Source organism: Notolepis coatsorum, assembly GCF_963971535.1.
Source record: "Notolepis coatsorum genome assembly, chromosome: 11".
NCBI classification, from domain to species: domain Eukaryota; kingdom Metazoa; phylum Chordata; class Actinopteri; order Aulopiformes; family Paralepididae; genus Notolepis; species Notolepis coatsorum.
In genome coordinates this window covers 119,178,603-119,201,422 of record NC_140175.1, presented here as the reverse complement: position 1 = coordinate 119,201,422, position 22,820 = coordinate 119,178,603, and the positions used below count along the sequence as shown (strand labels likewise).

General features: G+C 40.7%; 1 protein-coding gene across 1 annotated transcript; it reads right to left on the bottom strand.

The window, feature by feature from the left end:
* Positions 1 to 1,843: 1,843 nt before the first annotated feature.
* LOC311237255 (uncharacterized protein) lies at positions 1,844 to 22,536 on the bottom strand (the record flags this gene model as incomplete). Its single annotated transcript, XM_084325061.1, has 6 exons — positions 22,195 to 22,536; positions 20,140 to 20,232; positions 18,481 to 18,636; positions 18,239 to 18,348; positions 1,926 to 2,538; positions 1,844 to 1,878 (listed from the first exon to the last, which is right to left on the bottom strand). Exons 2-6 carry the CDS (start codon positions 20,219 to 20,221, stop codon positions 1,844 to 1,846), a joined length of 996 nt encoding a protein of 331 aa, XP_084181187.1. The 5' UTR covers positions 20,222 to 20,232; positions 22,195 to 22,536.
* Between the last annotated feature and the right edge of the window lie 284 nt (positions 22,537 to 22,820).

The window sequence follows — 22,820 nt, the reverse complement described above, 5'->3', positions numbered from 1 at the left end:
GGCTAAAATACTGCAGGTACCGAGGGTGATACCAGGCTAAAATACTGCAGGTACTGAGGGTGATACCAGGCTTAAATACTGCAGGTACTGAGGGTGATACCAGGCTAAAATACTGCAGGTACTGAGGGTGATACCAGGCTAAAATACTGCAGGTACTGAGGGTGATACCAGGCTAAAATACTGCAGGTACTGAGGGTGATACCAGGCTAAAATACTGCAGGTACTGAAGGCGATACGAGGCAAAAATACTGCAGGTACTGAGGGTGATACCAGGCTAAAATACTGCAGGTACTGAGTGTGATACCAGGCTAAAATACTGCAGGTACTGAGGGTGATACCAGGCTAAAATACTGCAGGTACTGAGGGCGATACGAGGCAAAAATACTGCAGGTACTGAGGGTGATACCAGGCTAAAATACTGCAGGTACTGAGGGTGATACCAGGCTAAAATACTGCAGGTACTGAGGGTGATACCAGGCTAAAATACTGCAGGTAGTGAGGGTGATACCAGGCTAAAATACTGCAGGTACTGAGGGTAATACCAGGCTAAAATACTGCAGGTACTGAGGGTGATACCAGGCTAAAATACTGCAGGTAGTGAGGGTGATACCAGGCTAAAATACTGCAGGTAGTGAGGGTGATACCAGGCTAAAATACTGCAGGTACTGAGGGTGATACCAGGCTAAAATACTGCAGGTACTGAGGGTGATAACAGGCTAAAATACTGCAGGTACTGAGGGTGATACCAGGCTAAAATACTGCAGGTAGGGTATATTTGCAGTTGTGAAGTTAATCTAACTCACTTGGAGTGTGAATGTGATATATCATAGGAGACTACTCAACATCTATATATACTAGAGAATAGTCAGATATAACTTCAGTTAGTAAATATAGAGAATAGCTACTGATGTTTATATGATACTGTATGACTCCTACAATGTGATTGTAAGGAGGAAAACTTATTCACACATCCGTACATGAACATATTCTGTACACTATGTTCTCAGTCGCTCTATAGCTCCTGTCTCTGCTCAGTATCTGCTTCTGACACTATAATGTAAACGGCCTATGATATATAATCAGCGAAGGGAGATGTACCTTATGGACTAATATGGACATAGTCGAGACACAGTAGATGCATCATGAGAACATACACATCAGAATTTACATGTTAAATATGTATCAAGTAATATGACTTTGTCTGTGAGAGATATAAAACATGTACACTGTTACTGTGTTACTGTCTCTTATATCCTCTGCTCTTTATCCTCTCCTCTTCGCCACCCTTCTTCCCCACTCTTTTACTAACGAAAGAGCATTTAATTTCACAAACTGTATTGATCCATATTATAATAGACAACCTTATTGAACTTTAGGAATTGTCTCCTAATCATTCGGATATTCATTTCAATATTAGTATTCCGATTTCTATTCTTAATACCTTGGACCACGGATCTTGATTTAGATCAAAACACATCATTACAGTGATATAATCACCTGCATAAACAGTGGTTCTGGAGGTAGAGCGGTCGTCTGGTAATCAGAAGCTTCCTGGTTCGATTCCAGCTCGTCCCGGGCATTGTGTCGAAGTGCCCTTGAGCAAGACATATAACCCCTAACTGCTCCCGTTAAGCAGGTTGGCACCTTGCATGGCTGCCTCCGCCGTCTGTGGTGTTTAAGTTGTGCCTTTCTCTTGAAGCTCTTCCCACACTGGTCACAGCAGTAAGGTTTCTCTCCTGTGTGTACCATGTGGTGTAGTTTAAGCTCTGCCTTTGTCTTGAAGCTCATGTCACACTGGTCACAGCAGTAAGGTTTCACTCCTGTGTGTACCATGTGGTGACGTTTAAGTTTTGCCTGTCTCCTGAAGCTCTTCCCACACTGGCCACAGCAGTAAGGTTTCTCTTTTCTGTGTACCATGTGGTGACGTTGAAGGTCTGCCTTTCTCTTGAAGCTCATGTCACACTGGTCACAGCAGTAAGGTTTCTCTCCTGTGTGTATCATGTGGTGTATTTTAAGATCTGACATTGTCTTGAAGGTCTTCCCACACTGGTCACAGCAGTAAGGTTTTTCTCTTGTGTGTACCATGTCGTGACTTTTAAGATGTGACTTTGTCTTGAAGGTCTTCCCACACTGGCCACAGCAGTAAGGTTTCTCTCCTGTGTGTACTATGTGGTGACGTTTAAGTTCTGACTTTCTCTTGAAGCTCTCCCCACACTGGCCACAGCAGTAAGGTTTTTCTCCTGTGTGTACCATGTTGTGACTTTTAAGATCTGACTTTGTCTTGAAGGTCTTCCCACACTGGCCACAGCAGTAAGGTTTCTCTTCTGTGTGTACCATGTGGTGACGTTGAAGGTCTGCCTTTCTCTTGAAGCTCATGTCACACTGGTCACAGAAGTAAGGTCTCTCTCCTGTGTGTACCATGTGGTGTATTTGTAGGTTTTGCTTTGTCTTGAAGCTCTTCCCACACTGGTCACAGGAATGACGTCTTAATTCCTCCATGTCTCTATTGGTTGCCGGGCAGCAGGACAGGGGATGGATCTGGGGAACAGAGAGAGAAAGAAACATTCAAATAAAGAGAGGTTTATAAACTGGCAGTCTAAGGCTATGTATAGATTTATGCTTTAAGACCTGAGGAACCGTGCCTTACAGTGAAATTACAGAGGTTCATTCTCCACTGGACAGATAGCATGAGGTGACTGTTCATTCTCCATTGGACAGTAAGTAAGATGGCGCCACATAAGTAAGTAAGATGTGTTGTGCGCTCCTTATCGACCTAGCAACTCTTTTAGTTATGATGTTGTTTTTTAGTAATGTTTTTACACAAAAGGTGACCAGCATTTATAGATATGACAGAGAGGCACTACTGGACATACAAGATTTGACGATCACTACAAAACTGGAGTTTTTACACAAAGATCCGTTGTTCATACGAACTGCAGCAGACCCGTTCAACGCAGTGCTGCCGAGGTCAAAGAGATGCAGAAAGCAGGGATGCAGAGCCGGCCTCCTGATGAGACTGAGAAAGCGAGCCAATAGCCCGCCGCCTCCCAGCATTCTGCTTGCCAATGTACACTCTCTGGATAATAAACTGTGCGAGCTAAGAGCAAGGATTAATTCCAACAAGAAACGAGGGACTGCAACATCATATGTTTGACGGAGACATGGCTGGGCGAGGAGACTCCATGCCAGAACAATCAGCAACAAAGAAGGTAAACACCCAGAGGCTGCTTTCATCTTGGTTGGAGATTAATCTTTTTTTTTTTAAAGAACAGTTTACCTATCAGCCAGTTCTACAGGATCTGTAGTACAGATGAGATTCTTTCAGGAACAGACAGATACTTTAAAAACAATGTTTAAAACCAGAGGGTACACACAGGACATTGTAGAAAAAGCAGCTTTGAAAGTAGGCCATAAAACCCAAAAAGATTGCTTACAATCTACAAGAAACAAAACTACTGTACCTCTGCACAACCCAGCGTTTCCGTTAGCCGGTAATTACCGGTATTTGACCGGCAAAATCTGTTGAAGTCCGACATATTTAATCTCTCCGGTCATAATGTCCGGTGAAAATAATTCCTTCTAAGCACAATTAGATTATTTGAATTGTATTAAAATAGGCTAAAATTAAATAGCCTATGCGATGAACGAAACAATCATTACATTTGTTTCATCGTTGCTTCACCAAGCAGCCGGTCTAATAATGACATCGCTGTTGTCAGCGCGAGCTGGCTGCTGATAGATTTGCGAGAAGCATCCATCTGCAGGCCGGCAAGGTGCAGTACTCCAATTCAGCCATTGGCAATTCAGCTGTTGGGTGGGGGGCGCTGCTGAGCGGTTTCCAGACCGGACCTAAAAACACTGCTGCTCTGTTGGGTCTGCAGCTCCATGCTTCACGTAAATCTATCAGCAGCCAGCTCGCGCTGACAACAGCGATGTCATTAGACCGGCTGCTTGGTGAAGCAACGATGAAACAAATGTAATGATTGTTTCGTTCATCGCATAGGCTATTTAATTTTAGCCTATTTTAATACAATTCAAATAATCTTAGAGGGAATTATTTTCACAGGACATTATGACCAGCACCAAGTCATTGGGAGGTGGAGATATACATCACGCAAACCCACGATAATGTTGCCGTCTCTCTCTGCCAAATTTCTCAGTTCTTCGCTTGATATAATTAATACAAATGTCCAATATAACGGAATTCGTTAGCTCATAAAAATGTGATTATAACAGACTGCTGTTTATTAATGTCGGGCAGACTGCCCACCGACACCTCAAGTCGGCAGCAGCACGAAGTCTCGAGGGACTTATTTTATTTGGAATATTTTAATGACTGTATATACGCAAAAGTAGCCTAGTTTTAAGTTAAAATATTATAAATGCCTTGATGATGTCATTCTTTATATAGGCCTATCAATTGTTTTTAAGCTCAATAAACTCTGACCGGAATTTATCCCATTTGTCCGGTAGATTGAAATCTACCGGACACTCAGACCTGCAAAAAGAAATTCTAACGGAAACCCTGGCACAACCTACAGTGTGTTACACAATACTCACCTATAGGCAACCTTTTTAAGCAAACTATAAAAAAAAAACATTGGCATCGTCTCAGTTCTGATCCAACATTGGATAAATCTTTTCAGATCCTCCCTAGACACATAACATCAGAGCCATTGTGGTCAAATCAGACCTGCCTCTTAAAAAAAACACACTTTTTTAGATGACCTGCCAGATGGAAACATGTTGTGGTTCATGTGCTCAGTGTCACTTTACAGAAAAAACCCATCAACTGGGAAAGAGATAAAAATAAGAGGCAAAATAACATGTAAAACTACCAATGTAATCTATATGCTCAAGTGCCCATGTGGTAAAGCATGTCGGTAAGACAACACGTGCTTTAAAAACAGGTATTGCTGAACACAGGAGTACGATACGGAATGGGGATGAAAAAAGCCCAGTAGCTTTACATTTCAAAAAGGCACACCACAATGTCTCATCATTAAGATACCTTGGAATAGAGAGAGTGTATCTTCCAAGACGAGGGGGAGATATAGATAATCTCCTACTGAGGAGAGAAGTATGGTGGATCCATTACCTCAAAACTATGGCACCAACAGGACTCAATGAGGACTTTGACATTAGGCCTTATTTGTAAATAAACCAATAGATAGTCAATAGATAGTCTTCATTCTGGGTTACTTTGTTTTTTCCTTTTTGTTTTCAGTGGCTAGGACCTGGACCGGGTCCAAAAGAAAGTACTTTACACACTGCTGTCTATAGATGCAATAAATCATGTCTAATACTGTGTTTAATATATATATATTCTCTAAAAAATCTTTTTCTAAAAAATGTCAAATGTAAAAGATAAATTGTTACTAAATCATGTCTAAAATGTATAAGAAAATCATACAAGTCTTGGTACCGCCCCTGATCACCAGGTGGGGCTGATAGCTAATTTATTCATTTAATTTCCTGTATAAAAAAGATGCAATTTTCTGTTGTGTTCATACTTGAAAAAGACCGGAAAAGGAATATCTTATCTTATCTTGAAACGTTGTATCTGCTATTTTTTGTCACAATTAAAACACCTTGGAGCATCAAAAGTGAGTTGCGAGCCCCGCTTTGTTTCATGTACTACTGTTTCTACAGTTTGGCTCAGCACCAAGGAACGGAGGATGTGCGTCATTAATTTTTTCTGGAGATTTCAACCAAGCATCTCTGTGTGAAGTATTACCTAAATACTTTCAGCACATCGATGTGAAGACACAGGGAAATAACATCCTGGATCATCGTTACCGCCCATTCAGGAAGTCATACAAGCCCCTCCTCCGTCAGACCATTCTTCCATCCTGCTTCTACCAGCCTATAGGCAGAAACTGAAGCAAGCACCGCCCACCTCATTCGGGGCCATTGGAATTCCCCATCCTGTTTAAGCACGGCCAGGTTTTCATTACATAGTTTCACTGTGCGTCACGTTGTTTGTAGAGCTAAATCTATATTTTATATTATAGCTATGGATACAATACCATGGTCATTTGACAGTAACTATCTTCTGTTCAAGATGCAAAAAATAGATACATTTTTCATCCATATGTTCCCGTTTTATACCGTGGTGAAAATGAGTATAATTTCGGAATGATCCGGGCTAATTCCTGTGAGGCTGGTTATAGCCTGCAACGTGTATTATACTAAAGCCATTAGAGTTTCGTCCCTACACACACTACTATTTAAAAATCAACTGCATATGATAGGTATTATGTTTAATCATGAATGCATGAAAGGGGGAGGGGGGGGCGTTTCTGATTAATTGATTGCCAATAACGGCATTCGTTATTACCACAACACACGCCGATCAGGGGGATGGGTATGAAAACTATGCACGATCAAGCTGAAATGTACGTCAAATTGTCCTGTGGTTGGTGGTATTCCAAAAAGAATATTCCAATTATTTGATCGCCATCTGGTAGATCGTATGTCCATTTGGTCCACGACATAACCCACCACAGCATATGGATCGGGGGTCCCGAAAACGATTCAATGGGATCGGGTGAAGCCCTAGGTTCCCCATTACTAGAAAAGAGCGCCCAGAGACATTTGAGTGTAGCACCCGGTCTGGAACAGGGGTTACTGCACTCTCGATACTGCCTACTAGCAGGATCTGGCAGGTACTGCACCTTCGGAGTCCCAGTATGCCTTTTACAGGCAATATACAGGTCCCTAACATTGAATAGGATATTAAAATCGAGAAAAAAAAGGGAAAACGATTTAAAAACGTATATATACGTTACCCGTTGGCGCCCAATAACTTATATATACACTTGGATGGCCCCGAAAGTGTTAAGGAAGTACAGATCTGGTCTGACCAATCGGACGAGCCACTACGAGACTGTTTTGATCATGCAGAGTGGGAAATGTTCCGTGACTCATCGGACAATAACATTGAGGAAAACACGGAGGAATCACTGGTTTCCTACAGAAATGCATTGAGGACGTTGTACCGAGGAAAGAAATCGGCCACAGAGGCAGAGTTTAAGCGCATCAACACCAGGAAAGCAGCCGGGCCAGATCGCATCCCAGGCCGGGTGATGAGAGCATGCGCGGCGGAGCTGGCTGGGGTGTTCACGGACATATTTAGGGCTGACCTTCGAAGCTTTTTTTGGCAATTGAAGCTTCGGGGCCGAGCTTCGATTTTAATTTGAAGCTTCGAGAAAGGAAAAAAAAAATATTAATTATAATTTATTTATTTATTATTATTATTTTTATTTTTTTATCTTATGTTGTGGGACTTGTACAGCAATTTGGTAAACGTTGTTGTTTTTAAATGTGCTCTATAAATAAAGTGGATTGGATTAATTAATTAAGTAGCCCCTTTCGTGACTGTGACGCAACAAGGTTTCATTCGGCTGTGCTGCCTCTCACAGCCAACGACATGACATTACATAATTATATTGCAACCTTCGTCTATCAAGCACACAATTATATTATATTTAAATTAGCCAACTTGGTAACACATTAGTCATAGCAGCATAGGCATAGCCTTATTAATGTTTTGTGTGGCGTCGCCGTCATACTTACATTTTTATGTGATTTGACAAAGTTGTTGTAGAGTTGTGATATGCCATTTTCTTCTGGCATATCTGGCACTCGGCTTTTTGGGCATTGTCTTTGCATATTTTAAAGTGTAACCACACGTCTTCGTCGACATGTCTGCTGCACATGTCCTTGTTGTTTTCAACACCGATAATCTCCACGTGCTTGTTGTAGAGAGGTGGAGTCGAGGCGCCTTTCGTTTCATTGGAATGGAGGCGCAAGATTTTGGAGGCAAACATTTATTTTATTTTATTGATTTTTTTTTATGTTCGAAGCTTGTGCCATCAAACGAAGCTTCGAAGTATTTAAGACAGCCCTAGACATATTCAACCTGTCCCTGTCCTTGAGTGTAGACCCCTCCTGCTTCAAATCAGCCCACATTGTGCCAGTACCAAATTAGAGCAAGGTAACAAGCCTCAACGACTGGCGCCCAGTTGCTCTCACCGCCATACTGAGCAAATGCTTTGAGAAGCCCATCAAGACACTGCTCAACAGCAACCTACCGCTCAGAATATAACTTAAGAGGGAGAGGGAATCTTAAACAACCAATGGTACACACTACGCTGAAAAGCATGTAGGGCTGTCTTAAATACTTCGAAGCTTCGTTCGATGGCACAAGCTTCGAACATAAAAAAAAAATCGAAGTTTAAAAAAAAATAAAAAAAAATAATATTAATTTTTTTTTCAAAAAAAAAGTTTTTCAATAATTTTTTTTTTACTTCGATTTGTGTGTGTGTGTGTGTGTGTGTGTGTGTGTGTGTGTGTGTGTGTGTGTGTGTGTGTGTGTGTGTGTGTGTGTGTGTGTGTGTGTGTGTGTGTGTGTGTGTGTGTGTGTGTGTGTGTGTGTGTGTGTGTGTGTGTGTGTGTGTGTGTGTGTGTGTGTGTGTGTGTGTGTGTGTGTGTGTGTGTGTGTGTGTGTGTGTGTGTGTGTGTGTGTGTGTGTGTGTGTGTGTGTGTGTGTGTGTGTGTGTGTGTGTGTGTGTGTGTGTGTGTGTGTGTGTGTGTGTGTGTGTGTGTGTGTGTGTGTGTGTGTGTGTGTGTGTGTGTGTGTGTGTGTGTGTGTGTGTGTGTGTGTGTGTGTGTGTGTGTGTGTGTGTGTGTGTGTGTGTGTGTGTGTGTGTGTGTGTGTGTGTGTGTGTGTGTGTGTGTGTGTGTGTGTGTGTGTGTGTGTGTGTGTGTGTGTGTGTGTGTGTGTGAACTACCCATCCCAGTTAGGACAGCCGAATCCCGTCCAATCTTTCGCCGTCGACTAAAGACTTCTTCAACCATTATCTGAAATGATAAAAAAAATAAAATCTAACCGTGACTAACCTTACTGTCATGCACTTGTCCTAATAAACTAACCTACACTGTAACACGCAACACTTTGATGAACATTGTTACTCAGCTGATAGAGTTGTACCCTTCTTGCTGTCTTGTCGTACAGAACTTGTAAGTCGCTTTGGATAAAAGCGTCAGCTAAATGACTAAATGTAAGTGTGTGTGTGTGTGTGTGCGCGCGCATTGTAGAATTCCACACATAAGAAAGAAAGATACTGGGATGAATAAACAAAATAGGAAATAAAATGTAGAAATGCATGCAATACATAAATAAATATGAATCTCCATATATGAAATATAACATTTAGATAAGGTGCTACTGAGATGTTTTGGTGAGTTCTTTGTTTTTTTTGTGGAAGTTGCCCTTCTTAAAAATCATGAACATTCACTGATAATTGGTCTGTAGTGGAGTCTACAAGGTCTACATTGCCGGACCATGTAGAATCCGGACCTTGTAGACTGACATAATTCTGTGCATAGTTTAGTCTACACAGGCCATATTTCAAATAATCAAAATCTTACTTCTTAAACATTCTTGATTTGGGGGATTGGTAGTTCCCATGAAATCTGAAGTTGTTCAAACGACAACAGCGATCCACCTTGAATTAAATCACACAGCCGAGTGAAACCTTGTTGGATGCGTCACAGTCACGAAAGGGGCTACTTAATTAATTAATCCAACCCACTTTATTTATAGAGCACATTTAAAAACAACAAAGTTTACGAAAGTGCTGTACAAGTCCCACAACATAAAAAAAAAAAAAAAAAAAAAAAACATTAAAAAAAAAGGTAAAAGAAATATTAAAAAAAAAAAAAAAAAAATCGAAGCTTCGAATTAAAATCGAAGCTCGGCCCCGAAGCTTCGATTGCCAAAAAAAGCTTCGAAGGTCAGCCCTAAAAGCATGTGCATATCGGTGTGTGGAGTGAAGTTGTGGAATAATTTACCCGAATACATCAAAATGAGTAAACATGTGGCACAATTTAAAAAGCAGCTAAATAGCATAAAGAGAAATACAGAAATGAGTATTGAGGATAAACAAAGTTATGTTATATTGTGTATGTAGTGCTGTACTATATTCACTGCTGTCAAGTGAATCAAGTTTTTTCTTTTAATCTTTTAATATAAGTAAAAGTATATTCTATATTGTAATATACTAAATTATGTTATATCTAGTCAAATTAATGGAAGAACAAATATAAATGTAAGGGGGTAGGGATCAATAAGCTTAGCTTCCCTCTACTCCTTTTTTGTACATGTCTGCTAACCAAACACATTGCTCTTGACCTTTTGTTTATAATTCATTTTTTTTCTTTTTTTTTATGTTTTTATTTTAATGTTTTTTAATTTGTTGTTATGATTGTTTGGTTTGACGGAACAAGATACAGTGAGTTGTTTGGAGAAATATGGAGAATAACATGTTAAAAATAAACTTTTCATTCATTCCTCTGGACCTGGTGGTGTTGTTGTCCAGCAGGGAGCACTCCGTCTCTGGACCTGGTGGTGTTGTTGTCCAGCAGGGAGCACTCTATCCTCTGGACCTGGTGGTGTTGTTGTCCAGCAGCTCTGTCCTCTGGACCTGGTGGTGTTGTTGTCCAGCAGGGAGACACTCTGTCCTCTAGACCTGGTGGTGTTGTTGTCCAGCAGGGAGCACTCTGTCCTCTGGACCTGGTGGTGTTGTTGTCCAGCAGGGAGACACTCTGTCCTCTAGACCTGGTGGTGTTGTTGTCCAGCAGGGAGACACTCTGTCCTCTAGACCTGGTGGTGTTGTTGTCCAGCAGGGAGCACTCTGTCCTCTGGAGCTGGTGGTGTTGTTGTCCAGCAGGGAGCACTCTGTCCTCTGGACCTGGTGGTGATGTTGTTGTCCAGCAGGGAGCACTTTGTCCTCTGGACCTGGTGGTGATGTTGTTGTCCAGCAGGGAGCACTTTGTCCTCTGGACCTGGTGGTGTTGTTGTTCAGCAGGGAGCACTCTGTCCTCTGGACCTGGTGGTGTTGTTGTCCAGCAGGGAGCACTCTGTCCTCTGGACCTGGTGGTGTTGTTGTCCAGCAGGGAGCACTCTGTCCTCTGGACCTGGTGGTGTTGTTGTCCAGCAGGGAGCACTTTGTCCTCTGGACCTGGTGGTGTTGTTGTCCAGCAGGGAGCACTCTGTCCTCTGGACCTGGTGGTGTTGTTGTCCAGCAGGGAGCACTCTGTCCTCTGGACCTGGTGTTGTTGTTGTCCAGCAGGGAGCACTCTGTCCTCTGGACCTGGTGGTGTTGTTGTCCAGCAGGGAGCACTCTGTCCTCTGGACCTGGTGGTGTTGTTGTCCAGCAGGGAGCACTCAATAACAATAACAATGCCGCCGTTATGGTGATAAGGACACCGTACAGCTGAGAGTGCCATTCTTCAGATGAGACGTTAAACCAGGGTAAACCGACTGAATTTGGTCATTTAAAAACCCAGGGTGTCTGGTTCCCCGACGTTCCTGGACAAATTCCCAATCAGATCTCTGTCTCTCTGACATCAAGGCCACCTTATCATCCCTTCCCCTGAATTGGCTGGTATCAATCCCCGTTTCCTGAGCCTTTGAGCCACTGTGTAGTGTGATGTGTGCCTGGTGCTAGTCTCACAGCCATTGAGCCTGTAGCCCAAGGTTGGGTGCTACCCAGTGGTGAAGTAGGCCATTTACATCCTACACTGTAAAGTGCTTTGAGTGTGTGAGGGAAATATTATCATGTCATTATAGATCTGTGTTGAAATACATATTCTATCTCGACTGATAGCCTTGACTAGTTTAATATGACCAACTAGTAAACTGGTCTGACTACAGCAGAGACACTAGGCGACAGTCTGACTGTCTCTTTAACAACGAACCAAGGTTAGGAGCATTTGGCCTCTGGTGTGAAAGACATAACAATAACACCGCCTAGCCAAGGTTTGTTTATTCATTTCTCCTACTAGGGCATATTTTGTTGACCTTTCTGTCATATCTGGATGTCTAGTGTACGTCATTTCAATTATGTATTTAATGTGTTCTGACCGGAGCTCTTGGTCACTTTCTGGTCAGAAGCATTGTGTGTAGGGATGGGTACCGAATTAGGTACTTTTAAGGTACCTACCGAATCACGTCGGTACTACCGATTCACGTGAGATCCGTCGGTGCCAGATTTCAGTATTTTTTATTAGTTTTTACTTTTTTCTTCTTCGCGTCAACGTTCACACGCACAATATACGCTTACCTAGGATTTGACTTGATTCAACAACAAAGCAGTCGGGGCAATGGCAAGCCGAAAACAGTCGAACGTGTGGTTATTTGAAGTTTCGTTTTTTTGCCCACAACTGAGGTAGGTAGATTACATTTTTAGAGACTAAAGTACCAAAAAAAAGGTACCGTTGGGTACCGGTATCGATTCACAGGTACCGGTACCGTATCGGTTCAAATGTGAACGGTACCCATCCCTAATTGTGTGTACACATGATTGTCTGATCACTTATAAACTATGTTCTATATTTTTACAACAACCTGACTGGATTTCAATTTCTACAGTTCACTGTCATGGCTCATTTTAGAAAGCACTATATAAATGCAATGATCATTCATTCATAATATCAGGTCATGACTGTAAATCTGTAAATCATAATCCAACACCAAACAGGGGTACATTGTACATCCCACTATCAAAGTATCTACTTTAATCTGCTGTGCAAACTAAACTGAGTGTGTTTGGTTAGAGTGTCTCTCTCTCCACGCCTCTCTCCCACTAAGAGACAATAGGCTACAGTAGACACCAAGTCAAGCCCAACCCAGCCAAGAACAAGACTAGGCAAGCCTAGTTAACCTCTTAAGCCCTAGCCATATCTTCAGAAAATTTGCCTAAAAGTACATGCCCAAGTAAATGGAAGATTGCGCCACTTCTACAAGGCCATTTGCATGTTATTGGTATCTAGGGACATCTATGGAACTCAGGGAATGTATTCCCCATGTCCGCCATATTGTGTCTGTTACTAGGCTTGAGTAAATTGTAATGAAGCAAAAGGAGAATATCAATTATTATTATAATTTTTTCCTTTTTATCTTTGATAAATGCTAACATTGACCAGATGTGAAGCTCATTCAGCACATTCTTGAGATCAAGTGTACAAAAAAGTCTAAGCAAATGAATAAAGGGCAGATGATTTACAGTGAATTTTGCCATCCGGACACATGCAATTTGAAATATGAATATAGAATATCATGCCCCGCCATTTGTCATCAGATTGAGACGCGTTTTTTTTCTAGACGTTCACAGAAGGTAAAAACATTTCTATTTTATGGCAATAACGTTCAGGTTTGTGCCTGTGAGACATAATCACGAAAATAATGTTCAAAGATAATTTCACGCCAGACGGCGCCATGTTTGACAGGGGCTGGCGTGAGCTGGGTAGTGTAGTTTTATGAAATTCAAAAGCCCATCGAAAGCCCTGGGTATCCTCTCTCTTAGGACTGCAAACATGAATGACGGCGTAATTACCTCGAGTCTATATCCGCCGGTTTCTGATACAATGCACCGAGATGTTTGTAAACTCATATTTAGCTAATAACACTTACAATTATTGGTAAACAAACGTAGTGCTGAAAAATATAAACTTTGACTGCTGTTTTGATAGGGTAAGGGTCTTTAATCTTGGCTACATTTGAGAAAAAAACCACAACATTATTAATATGGACTGTGTTGATCTATTTATGACGTGAAATTAATCTCGGCCCGGTACAGGGCCCATCGGAAGCAAGACCCAGCCAAGAATGAGACTAGGCAATCCTAGTTAAGCAAGACCCAGCCAAGAATGAGACTAGGCAATCCTAGTTAAGCAAGACCCAGCCAAGAATGAGACTAGGCAATCCTAGTTAAGCAAGACCCAGCCAGGAATGAGACTAGGCAATCCTAGTTAAGCAAGACCCAGCCAAGAATGAGACTAGGCAATCCTAGTTAAGCAAGACCCAGCCAGGAATGAGACTAGGCAATCCTAGTTAAGCAAGACCCAGCCAGGAATGAGACTAGGCAATCCTAGTTAAGCAAGACCCAGCCATGAATGAGACTAGGCAATCCTAGTTAAGCAAGACCCAGCCAAGAAAGAATGAAACTAGTGAAGGAAACCAATGGTTTTCATTTTGATCATAACATGGAGGTAAAATACATATCTATCTAGATATTGGTTTAAACATGTTATAGTAGGGCTGGGCGATATGGCCAAAAACGCTATCACGATAAAATAATAAAATCATTTTCATATCACTCGATATCGATAATTATCGATATACATAAAATAACTATTTCTGTCAAGTTTAATTAACTTCTTATGCCCGGCGGGCTATTAATGGAGTAACTTTTTTGCTGCGGTAGAACGAAGTAGAACTCAACGTCACTACGAGTTGGAGAGCCGTCGAGCCAACCCTTTGAGAAGCATTGTGGTCCCGGCTTGAGTTCTCCATGAATGTGTCCATAATATAAATCCATGTTGTTAGATCCAACACTGTCTGAATGTTTCTTTGTTGTAAAAGATTGTAAAAGCAGACACTAGCGTTTGTTGCTGCGCCGCTCGGGGCGCCTGGTTTGACCACGCAGAAGTGAAAGACGGCTGGCTTGACCGCAGTGCTACAGAGGTACTTGCAGTTGCAGCACGAGCTTCACTGGTTCTTGGCTGTCGGCTAACGCCACCACTCCTTTCCGACTGAATTCGCTTGCATTCAGTGTCACCTAGAGCAGTGGTTCTCAACTGGTCTAGCCTCGGGATCCAACATTTCCCTTAGTCATTAAGTCGCGACCCAAATCTTTGAACCACTATGATTTATTTCAATTTTTCTTTTTTGCAGTAATACACAATCTTTCATGCACTGTTAAAAACATGAAATAAACACAAAAAAGTGCAACAAAAGTGCAACTAGGGCTAAAAACCCAATGAAATAAAATAATAATAAATAATATATGCTTCTTAGCAGATTTCTTAGCTTAACATAACATACCTAAGTTTGGGGGAACTAATGGGATAACTGGGGTTGCAACAAAAGTGCAACTAGGGCTAAAAACCCAATGAAATGAAATAAAATTATAATAATAATAATAATAAATAATTATGCTTCTTAGCAGACTTCTTAGCATAACATCCCAGGGAACTAATGGGATAACTGGGGATGTTGTTTGCTCCTGACAAGAGTCTCAAAGTCTGGGGTGATGGTAGACAAAGCAACTCTGAGGTCATGCTCAATGTCCAATCTGTTCCTCTGCTTTGTCTTCAGCTGGACCAGAGCTGAGAAGCCACTTTCACAAAGATAGGCAATAAAAATTAAAAATAAAATGTAGTATTATTTATTTTTTTCACACATCCGCAACCCACTCAAAATGGCTCCGCGACCCACCAGTTGAGAAACACTGCTCTAACGGGTGATACTGTTTCAGGTGATGGAACATGTTTGTCATGTTACCAGTTTTGGTTAGCACCAGTCTTCACATTTTGCAACGAACGCTGCTCTGATTCTTGTCCGACTTTAGAAACCCAAAATGTGTCCATACTGCCGACGTTGAAACACCTTTCTTTCTTATTTACAATTTCTTCCCCATTTGAGCTAAGGCTTGCGGTGGCCGTAGGGTTGTCGTCTCCTTCGCTGTCGCTCAAATTTTCATTAATTTTCCTAACTAAGCTAATCTCCTCAGAATGATAACGAAACAAAACAGTAGCACATGGACTGCTGTGGTGCGTGAGCATGTCATCATGTAACGTAGCTCTATTCCTGATTGGTTGTTAGTGCGTGTGCATGATATCCAAGCATGGAAAATAGATATATCAAAAATGTGCGACCACGTTTCATGTTTATTTCGAGGAAATTATTTATCGTGATAATTATCGTTATCGTTTTATCGCCCAGCCCTATGTTATAGTGTGTATCAGACGAGTTAAGAGACAGACAAGCGAGAGGTTGATAGTAGCCGGGCTTGGGAGCCAAGGTCACTCCAAGAGGTGTAGAGTGTTCATTTTAAGCCATAGCAGCGTTTGATTGAGTCAGAGGTGACAAGCGGCCGTTGTCGCTTAGAAACGAGAGAGAGAGAGAGGGACGTTTCCATAGTAACGAGATATACTAACGATGAGGAGAGTTGGAGTGTCGCGCAAGAGAGAGACTTTAAGACATTATAGCGGAGTTCTTCCGGTAGAGAGTCAGACAAGCGTAGACGAGCGTTGACAGCAAAGATAGCTCCGGCCTCCTAGAGGCTGCAGGGTGGGGGAGGAAAGCCACGAGGACAGAGATAGCTTCGGCTAACAGATCAGGCTTCTGCTAGTGAGCTAGGCCACAACAACCGAGACAGACGGATAGAAGTTATTAATCTAGTTTCTTCACCTTTTAAAGACTTTCAATTTGTTTCGTTTTGTACGTGACCTTATGTTTATGAAAATAAATATAAAATAAGCCTATTGGAGGTATATTGATGATTTATTTTGTGTATGGTCAGGCACTAAAGAGGCTCTGGAAGAGTTCCACTTGTTTCTCAACTCTCAGAGAGAGACTATTAAGTTTACTATGAATTATGATTCACATTCCATAGCATTCCTCTATGTATTGGTGAAAAAGAGAGACAATATTGTCCATACCGAGGTCTTCAAAAAAGAGACTGATGAAATTCGTTTCTCCATTATAGCAGTTATCACCCGCCAGAGCTCAAGAGGAGCCTTCCATTTAGTCAGATTTTGAGATATAAACGTATTTGTAATACAGATGACATTTTTGATACACAAGCCAAGGAGCTCTGTCAAAACTTTAGATCTAGAGGATATAGTGAGGCCCTTATTGAGAATTCTCTTAATAAAACTAAACAGATGAACAGACAATCCCTTTTTACACATAAAGACAAAGTAAAAAGCAACTCAGTAGCATTGGTGTCCACCTTCAGCCCTATTTCTAGAGATATGTACATTTTAAAGTCAGATCCTAAGATCGGAGGTGTGTTCCAGGAACCACCCAAATACTTCTACAACCCTAACTTAAGGGACCAGTTAGTTAAAACAGATTTTCCCAAAAATTTTACCCATTTTATGGCTAATATTCCAAATGGCAATTTTCCATGTTTGTCTTGTACCCAATGTCATGGCATGATTAAAGAGACATTTTATTTACAACCAAGTACAGGTAGGAGTATCGCTGTTAGAGGCCGGATCACCTGTAATTCTGATTTTGTGGTTTACTTGCTTAAATGTCCTTGCAACTTTTACTATGTTGGAAAAACAAGATGATGTTTTAAAAATCGAATTTCTGAGCACAGACGAGAAGTCTTCAATTGCAAGGCACTTTAATAAGTTAAGACATGATATTTCTGGCTTAAAATACATGGGTTTAGAGCAAGTCTTGAGACCACCAAGAGGCGGTGACAGAGACAAAGGGAAAGCTTTTATATTCACTTTCTGGATTGTTTAGAGCCTAGAGGCCTCAATGAGGAAAATGTTTTGACCCGTTTCATTTGATTATTTCATTTCATTAGATTGTTTATTAATTATTTTCATTAATCATTCTTTATATTTATAATTGAAAAACGGCTACTATGGGTCATGAGTGTTTATATTTCAGTAGTTTAAGATGTAGGCCTACTCTGTATAATATATATAGATATATCTCTTTGTGATTTATACGCTGCTTTTTTATTTACACGCTTCGTTTTGATTGACATACTTCTGAAAAGGTTGTGCTTGTAAGTGGTATTTTGTACTCTTGTGCAGATCTCTTGTTGGAATGTGTTGTCACTTCCTATGTTGTCACTTCCTGTTTGACTTGTATAAACTTGGGTCACTTACCCGTCATGCTTCATGCAAGCCATTCTGAAGAAGGTGTGTTCACACCGAAACGTCATGATATGATTTCAGGCAGCCAATAAATTTGAAAAACCTGGAGTGCGTGCCTGGACATTGTTTCCCTATTTTTTTGTATGATATCAGAGGTTACAGCACCCAGTGTCAAGTCTAGTGAGGTGAGCGCGTTCTACCTTTTCTTTTATACTTTTTTCACTTGAAAATAAACATAACCATCAAGGAAGAGATCACGTTTCCAGTGTAATTCTTCTGTTTACGGATGCATCGACGGGGTGATACAGTGTGTGACAGCCAGTAAGCTTGCCATCAACCAACAAATAACAAACACAACGCAGACTTCACGGAACGCCAGATGACGGGTTGATAAGGCTGGAAACACACTAATCCTACACTAGGCAAGCAATTATTAAAAAAATTATGTAATACACATCTATATTTTTATCGTGTAAAAGTTTATATAAAATGTGCAAATGGATTATGCAAAACACCCAATGTAATATGTTTTCCCCCATCTTACCGCTGACAATCTCTTCAGTGGGATTTCCAAGAGTCTCGTCTGTAGTTTAGCTCCACTTTTCTCTCCAAGCTCCTCATAACCTTGGATTACAAACCAGTCGGTGTCCTTTTCTGAAACAGAGAACCGTCATAATGCCACACTTTTGAAACAAAATATTTAAAAGCTTGAATAACTATCCAAGATTCAAATGTTTTAATATAATTTAGACTTAATAATATATTCCCATCCCACGTCATTCTCACCTTCCTCTTTTTCCCTTTCTGCCTCACCTTCCTCTTCTTTACCCCTTTCATCTTCTGAGTTCACCCCCCCTCCCTTCTCTACCTCTGCTGCAAGTCCACTATGTGAGCTCCAGTCTTCATCGCTCTCATCGTCTTCTTCCTCCTCCTCCGAGGACTCTGGACAATAAAAATATATACAGCCAATGTCCACATCATTGAAGCAAGAACACTGTAACAAGTCAGCAAAATACTATATCTATGTTGGGGAAAATACTATATCTATGTTGGGGAAGATACTATATCTATGTTGGGGAAGATATTATATCTATGTTGGGGGAAATACTATATCTATGTTGGGGAAACTACTATATCTATGTTGGGGAAACTACTATATCTATGTTGGGGAAACTACTATATCTATGTTGGGGAAAATAATATATCTATGTTGGGGAAACTACTATATCTATGTTGGGGAAAATACTATATCTATGTTGGGGAAACTACTATATCTATGTTGGGGGAAATACTATATCTATGTTGGGGAAAATACTATATCTATGTTGGGGTAAATACTATATCTATGTTGGGGAAGATACACTATGTTGGGGGAAATACTGATGTCCTTATTATCTCAGTTAGTTTAGTACAGTATGTGTACAGAATGTAGTGAATATATCTGTTTTCTCAGTTAATTTAATGTGTACAGATGTAGTGAAGGTGTCTGTTCTCAGTTAGTTTATTATGTGTACAGATGTAGTGAAGATGTCTCTGTTCTCTCAGTTAGTTTATTATGTGTACAGATGTAGTGAAGATGTCTCTGTTCTCTCAGTTAGTTTACTATGTGTACAGATGTAGTGAAGATATATGTTGTCTCAGGTAGTTTACTATGTGTACAGATGTAGTGAAGATGTCTCTGTTCTCTCAGTTAGCTTACTATGTGTACAGATGAAGTGAAGATATATGTTCTCTCAGGTAGTTTACTATGTGTACAGATGTAGTGAAGATGTCTCTGTTCTCTCAGTTAGTTTACTATGTGTACAGATGTAGTGAAGATGTCTCTGTTCTCTCAGTTAGTTTACTATGTGTACAGATGTAGTGAAGATGTCTCTGTTCTCTCAGTTAGTTTACTATGTGTACAGATGTAGTGAAGATGTCTCTGTTCTCTCAGTTAGTTTACTATGTGTACAGATGTAGTGAAGATGTCTCTGTCCAGAGCATATTGTACACCACTCTATACTACACTCAAACTACAAAAAAGCAAGCTTAGAGAAACAAGTAGCTTATAATGATGTCATGGTAATATTACTTAAGAGGGTCAGATGGTGTAGTGCAAGTAAGATGTTTGTGGCTGCAGGACTTCCTCCCCAAGCTGCCTTAAGAAATCTGTGTTTGTCTGGTAAATTACTCTGTAAATGAGCTCATCTTGGTTTTGTCCTTCAATCCCAGCAGTGGAAACAAAGACAGTTGTCTTTATGCAAGACATTAATCTGTATTTTATTTTAAACTGTGTTTTTTTTATTGTGCTTTTATATGTAATTTATTCTATGTATTGTCCTGTCTTTTATATGGACCCTGAGTCTGTAATAAAATGTAGATTGATTGACATCCATGAGGTGTGAATGATAGAAATTAAGAACAAAATTACTTTAAAGAATGTAAATGAAGTGGTAAAATGATCACCTCTGGCAAGCTTGTCCATGTCCAGCAGACCATCCTTGTTGTCACGGGTGATGGGAAGCGTGTGGACGTCTGGACAATCCATTAGGGGTTTCTCTAGACATTAACACAAAGATCACAAATCCATCATGGTGGACGCAGTGGATTATTTGCCAAAAAACTGAAGGCTAAATTACAGCAGGTGAAGAGAAAAAGATACGTTCATGTCATGGTTCATTATGTACCGAAAAAATTGCCTAAATCTGCCAAACTTCTTTTTGTTGTACTGTACTTGTGCTGACAGCTAATCTAATCTAAATGAGGGAAGCCTCCACTTCCTAACAAGTTGAAATAATGGTTTGCGACGGGAAAAAAGGAAGTGTTAGCTTTAGGCTAGAGCGTGTTTACTTTAGTCTGTCTTACTCTCACTTTTACACTGAACTCCGAGTCTCTTCTAAGGTAGCCTCCTAGCTCTCCAAACCATGCAACATAAAATATGATTGTTCTAACAGAACAGAACAATCACAAACTGAGAAGGTTTAGTCAAGGTTTAGCAAACCACACATTGGATATGGGACATGTTATAATATGACTTACCAAGAGCAGATAAGGTGTCGTTAAGGTGTGAAAAAGTGTACTGATCCCAGACATGTAGGATAGTTCTATGTACTGATCCCAGACATGTAGGATAGTTATATGTACTGATCACAGACATGTAGGATAGTTCTATGTACTGATCACAGACATGTAGGATAGTTATATGTACTGATCCCAGACCCAGACATGTAGGATAGTTCTATGTACTGATCAGACATGTAGGATAGTTCTAGTATGATCATGTAGGATAGTTCTAGTATTGATCACAGACATGTAGGATAGTTCTATGTACTGATCCCAGACATGTAGGATAGTTCTAGTATGATCACTCACAGACATGTAGGATAGTTCTATGTACTGATCATGTAGGATAGTTCTAGTATTGATCACACAGACATGTAGGATAGTTCTATGTACTGATCAGACATGTAGGATAGTTCGTATGTTAGGATAGTTCAGGACTCCCTGGAAGAAGAGATCTTGTATCTCAATTGGACATTCCTGGATAAAAAAAAAAAAAAAAATGTATGTACTGATCACAGACACAAGTGTTCATTTACGTATTATGATGTCCATCACCAGCACTTACTTTATCAATTTTGAAGATGGAATTGATTGATTGATGTAAACAAGACGAAAGTCTTTCTCTGGTCTGCATCCCCGTTAACAATTGTGTGTATTGAGCCGTACTGTATTGTACCCATTCTGCAATCTGTTCATACAATTTTCAATCATTCAATCAATCAACATGTAGCCGCAACAGTTCCGTTCGAGCCGCTGCTGCAAGGATTGATTGATTGATTGAAAGGTTTATTAAAGGGGAACTATCTTATAAATGGCCTTTTTGAGTGTTTAGCATTGTTTCCTAGCTATGTGAACTTATATTAATATGATCTATGTCTCAAAATTCTCATATTGGCGCATTCTTCCAATTCTCCTCTCACAATATTCACCCTCACTGAACTGAGTCATTTGAAAATGTGCGCGATATGTGATGTCAGAAAGACACCGCTGCATGTTAATGTTGAGATACAAGATGAGCTGCACACAGTGGCTGGACCGGACCTGCAGCCCAGGCTCAAAACGGCTCGAGATCTTGAGGTAGAAAAATGCTGTTTTTGAGGACTTGATTAGAAATACAAAACAATAAATAAATAAAATATATATATTACAGAGGTGTTCCATAGACTCACAGGAATTGTGTAAAAGTGCCCAAATAGTGAAAGAAATAGTAAAATAGTTCCCCTTTAACAGATTGCAGAATGGGTACAGTACAGTACAGCTCTATACATACAATTGTTAAGGGGATGCAGACCAGAGAAAGACTTTCGTCTTGTTTACATCAGGGTCCCCCATTTTCAATTCATCATAACATATATGACATACATGACATACAGATAGACAGTACTGCTACATCTATACATTTATGACATATCAGAAGGAGCAATACGAGGAAAACAATGTGAACATAATTGTACTTACAGATGTTGTGGTGTCCACAGTCTGATCTGTTTCCAGATGTGAAGTCTTGGTCCAGTACAGTTCTGTTCTCCACAGAGACGTTAGCAAGAGACTCGTTTCATTGTCTCCAACGTGGATGTCTCTGGTCCGACTCACAACAAAGGCAACTTGATCTGGTTCACAATCGGGTTCAAAGTCAGTCGTGTTTGCACGGAGGAGTTGACGGTGGCCGGTCACAAATGTGTTGTGTTTAACTTGTCCTTTGATAACGGTTTTGAACCAGAGAAGCGAGTTAAAAGCTCATCAATGTAAACAGTCTGGCTGTAGAAACGTTAGCTGCTAGTTTTAACAGCGACGCGCGGCCATCTTGCCAAACCACTCGTATTTCCGCGTTCCCGTTTTGCGCTCTGATTGGCCACGCACGTTTCTGGTCATGTGACATGTGCGCCAATCGTGGGACGGCAGCGTGATTACATATACACGCCGCATTTCTCGGAGACGCTCTCTGATTGGCCGACGCCTGTTTCTACACTGGTTAAGCTTAGGCACTCTTCGAAGTTGGTTAAGGTTAGAGTTTGTCTTAGAGCATGGCCAGTGGTGCAGTCGCGGTCACACCCGGTTGCGTGAATATTAAAGGCAACCTGTCG